At 38.7% G+C, this 4,765-nt stretch overlaps 1 protein-coding gene across 1 annotated transcript; it reads left to right on the top strand.

Moving 5' to 3' along the window:
- The first annotated feature begins 1,370 nt into the window (after positions 1-1,370).
- LOC122092471 (galactinol synthase 2-like) lies at positions 1,371-2,756 on the top strand. The gene is made up of 3 exons (XM_042662793.1): positions 1,371-1,780; positions 1,875-2,330; positions 2,428-2,756. Exons 1-3 carry the CDS (start codon positions 1,451-1,453, stop codon positions 2,632-2,634), a joined length of 993 nt encoding a protein of 330 aa, XP_042518727.1. The 5' UTR covers positions 1,371-1,450; the 3' UTR covers positions 2,635-2,756.
- The last annotated feature ends 2,009 nt before the right edge of the window (positions 2,757-4,765 follow it).

Raw genomic sequence — 4,765 nt, 5'->3', positions numbered from 1 at the left:
GAGTTGTCTTTAAGTCTTATTATAGTTAGAGCAGTTATGACTGTTGCTATTAAGGCAGTGAAATGTGTAAGGACCTGAATACAAGGTCGGCCGGAAGGTTCCAGTCAGGGATTGAAAGAACAGATCCGGTTCAGCCTGGATGGTTTCTATCCGGATCAGATTAGAATCGATATGAATCAATTACGATTCGGCCTAAATCCGGCAAGTAGTACAATAGATATTCCTTCAAAGTATCAAGCTAGATCAGTCAATATGGTACGAATCACAATATTGAGCCTTAAATCCTTGGTCTAGAGACTCTACGTAACCAATCACCATCTAAGTTTGTTAAAAATTGGTTCCATCGGACTGATTTGTTAAAGCCTAAAATCGGATCAATTGGTTAGTATATAGCTTAGAGTTAGGCCTAGACCAATTATTATTTAGGTGTTCATAAAATTTGATTATTTATAGTCTAATTAATCTATTCATAGATTGATCAACCTGTTTAAGTCTCATTTATAGTCCAATTAGTCAGTTTAAAACTAATTATAATTTAATTAACGTGACTCTGCCAACGTGTCGAAAATAAACATGTCCATGCTTTGTTCAGTCTATGAACTCCATTAAAAAAAATGATGTGATAATTGTATTAGCCTATAATTGGTGGAAACTAATTAAGCCCAACTGAAACCCGATTAGGATCAACACTCCATGCATCTTGCAAGGATTTAAAACTTCAAAGTAGTACTGTTGAAATCAGGTTGGATAAAATGGTCTACCCACTTTTGATTTCTCACACAACTTGGATGATTAGATTATTGAATATGGGTTCGTGATAATAACATGCAACCATAAAACTTGATTTGGAATCTTTTGGATACTCTAATTCTTTTTAGAGAAACTCAATCTTTAGATAAATGATTATGGAAATTAAGGAATATTATTACATATCTCCAAAAACAATCTTGCTTATCATTTACTTTGCAAATCTAAGCTGCTGAACCAATGGTTTGATCTGGTTGAACCGGTTTAAAATCCTTGGCCTTTTTGTACTTTATTTATTAAAAAAAACGATAGCCTCACTCACTTGTCACTTGTCCGAGGTTGAAGTTTGACTAAACCTTGCAGGCTTGCACTGCTGTTTTAGATAAATGCCATGGCCCCACCATGGCCCATGAGGTAGAGTTCTTCACTTGTTCTCTGGTGTCTGACCCCATTCCAAAAGTTTCCTAGTAGATACCTAATCACCGTTGGATCGTCGCCGTATCTAACGTGTCAGGAGCAAATCCACCTTTTCAGGAAACTTCGCTGCACTATCTTTCATTTTGCCGCCTATATAACAACCCACACGTCTTCTTTCGGAACTACAACCAACCGAAGCAATTAGATCGAAGATTCTCCATTTCCAAATAAACTTCTTTTTCTTCCTAACTTGAACCTTTTTCATTTCAACCTTCGACAACCCTTCATGGCTTCCAATACTCTTAGCACCACAACCATGAACGATGTCTTCACTAAACCTGCCATTTCACCGAGAGGTGCCTACGTTACTTTCTTGGCAGGTAACGGAGACTACATCAAAGGCGTGGTGGGTCTAGCCAAGGGGCTGAGGAAGGTGAAGAGCGCTTATCCGCTCGTGGTGGCTGTCCTGCCTGATGTTCCGGCAGAGCATCGCCAGATTCTCGAGTCTCAGGGCTGCATCATCAGAGAGATAGAGCCTGTGTACCCACCTGAGAATCAAACTCAATTCGCCATGGCTTATTACGTCATCAATTACTCCAAACTCCGTATCTGGGAGGTGCCCATTTTCAACTTCTTGTCATTGTTTCTGAATTTCTTCTTCCTCTGTTCTACTCTGTTTCAAGGGTTAACTTTTGGTTTTGTGTATACAGTTTGTGGAGTACTCCAAGATGGTATACTTGGACGCTGACATACAAGTATACGAGAACATTGATCACCTTTTCGATCTTCAAAATGGTTACTTTTACGCAGTAGTGGATTGTTTCTGCGAGAAGACATGGAGTCACACTCCACAGTACAAGATCGGGTACTGCCAGCAGTGCCCGGACAAGGTCAAGTGGCCAGTTGAGATGGGTTCACCTCCTCCACTCTACTTCAACGCCGGCATGTTCGTGTACGAGCCCAGCCTTTCCACCTGCGATGACCTTTTGCAGACTCTCCAGGTCACTACTCCGACTACTTTTGCAGAGCAGGACTACCTCAATATGTTCTTCAAGGACATCTATATACCCATTCCGCAAGCCTACAATCTGGTCGTGGCCATGCTATGGCATCACCCTGAGAATGTCGATTTGGAGAACATGAAAGTCATCCATTACTGTGCTGCGGTAAGCTCTTGAAAGATTATACTACTAACTAGCTTGTGGCTGGTATTTATCTGTAGTTATAGTAATTAATTGGTTTATCTTCTATGGATATGGACAGGGATCAAAGCCCTGGAGGTACACCGGTGAGGAAGAGAACATGGACAGAGATGACATAAAGAGGCTGGTCAAGAAGTGGTGGGACATTTATGACGACGAGACTTTGGATTACAAGAAGCCGTCAAAAGGCAGAGCCCGACAGCCGTTCGTTGCAGCGTTGTCGGAGGCTGGCGTTGTCAACCACATTAAGTCGCCGTCGGCTGCTTAGGGTGGATCTTGTGTATAAATTAGGATGGCCCGACTTGATATATGGCCAAACTGGCCTAACTATTGATTGGAAAAATATATGTAAAGATGCACATGTTTCGTCATTTATTTATTTTTTTGGTAGAAACATACATGTAAAGATGCATATGTTTCGTCATATTAATATCTAAATTAAATTTGGATTTATATCTATTTATTTTGACCAATAATCATACAAATTACAAGGCGTAGCAATGCAAACCCCAGGCTTAGAGAGAGGAGTTTACATTTTGTAGGGATTTAATTATACACAATTTGATGAACATGTTATCTATAATATAGAGGACACGATTCGTTCAACAAAAAGATTGCTATGGTGGAAAATTCGATATATTATCTATAGCATAGAGGGTAGATTTCAACACAACAATAAAATTGCTCTATTCCAACCCTTTCACAAAAATTGGGGGTAAGGCTTCACACATATGCCGCACCCAAAGTCCAGACCCTTCAACAAAGGGAGTCTTGTGCATTGGCTACATCTTATTTTTCCCTATTATTTGTATCATTTATATGCATGGTTAAAACTGTAAACCAAATTGCATCATTCATGTGTCTTTATAGAAATTGAAAACTAGTTTGATGTGTCTAAGGATTGAAATAACATAAACTCAATGGAACCACTGAAATCTCAAGGAAGAAAATATATAAAGGGTTTGTATGTTTTTTTTTTTTTGGATAAATGGTATGCTATTTAGTTGATGATTCAAAATAGAGTCAAAACCTTTCTTGATTAAGATTTCTAGATAGAAGCTATTATATATCACTTCCCACTATTAAATACTCTAAATTATCTGGTTTTTATTCGAGACTTGGCTGTCCATGATTCAACTTGGAATCTATCGAAGTTGTATCAGCTAATCCATAGGAATTGTTAAAATCTTTGGCGCAAGAAGGGGTTTGATCCATATCATCTTAACTTGAATTTTTAGGAATGAAACATACTTTAGTTGATTCTGTCCATCTCATAAGTGTCCTAGTTCAATGCTAATCTAATCCAAATTGAACCTTTTTTTTTTTGGTAGAAAAACCCCAACCCATGGGATGGGTAAGGGAATTTATTCATAGATTACGTGTAGTACTCATGGATGGAGATTGACACATCTCCAATATTCATGGATCGGAATTTAGCCAAACCGTCGCACATGTTACTGATAGGCCTTCCTAGCCAGGGAGTCTGCAATGTTGTTATTCTCCCTTGGAACATACACAAAATTACAAGCAACAAAGTATGAGGAAATATGCACAATATCCTCCAAAAGAGGCCTGATCTCCAATGGTGATTGATGAGCATTCCGTTGAAAATAAGTGATAACATCCTTGTTGTCCGACTACACAATCAGCTTGTCAAAATCTTCCGAAATGACTTCAAGCAAAGTAGTCCGAATAGTAATCAATTTACCAATGACGGGTTTATTGAAAGAAGGTGGAGATGATAACGCGAACTTGTAATGCCCAATTTCATCTCGAACAATGAAACAAATTCCTCCTATTGTGGTGTTCGGAATCAAACTTGCATCACAATTGATCTTGACAAAGTGTTGTGGTGGTGGAATCCAAGGTTGGTTCAAAGGTATTGAGGCATGTACTCCTCCATTGTTTGAGGTAGAAACCAACTCTTGACATTCAAGGAAAAATTTTCATGAACTAGAGAGAACATCTTGTGGCTGCCAATCTCGTATACCAAAAACCATATCAATTATTATTATCCAAAGATACCAACAAATAAATGAGCAGTAGGTCATAAGGTCACGTCCTACTTTCTTCCCTTGTAGCATGAAAGAACTTTATCTTTGTATCCATTGAGGCAGATCATCAATAGATAAATTACCAACAACAAATCCCAAATTGGATCCGAACTAAACCGCTCTAGCAAAATTGCAATGGAGAATGATATGAGAAATATCTTCCTAAATACCACAACGTCCACAAATTGATTCATCAAGTAGGTTCCCACAACACAAGGCTGTTGCAGTAGCCAAACCTGATGCACAGGCACGCCAAAGGAAATGTTCCACTTTAGGAGTCGTTTTGCAATGCCAAATACATTTCCAGACTTCAATTGGAATCTGATCCCATGAATGAATAGTAGC

Source organism: Macadamia integrifolia, chromosome 10 (genome assembly GCF_013358625.1).
Source record: "Macadamia integrifolia cultivar HAES 741 chromosome 10, SCU_Mint_v3, whole genome shotgun sequence".
NCBI classification, from domain to species: Eukaryota; Viridiplantae; Streptophyta; class Magnoliopsida; order Proteales; family Proteaceae; genus Macadamia; species Macadamia integrifolia.
This window is presented reverse-complemented; position numbering and strand designations above follow the sequence as displayed.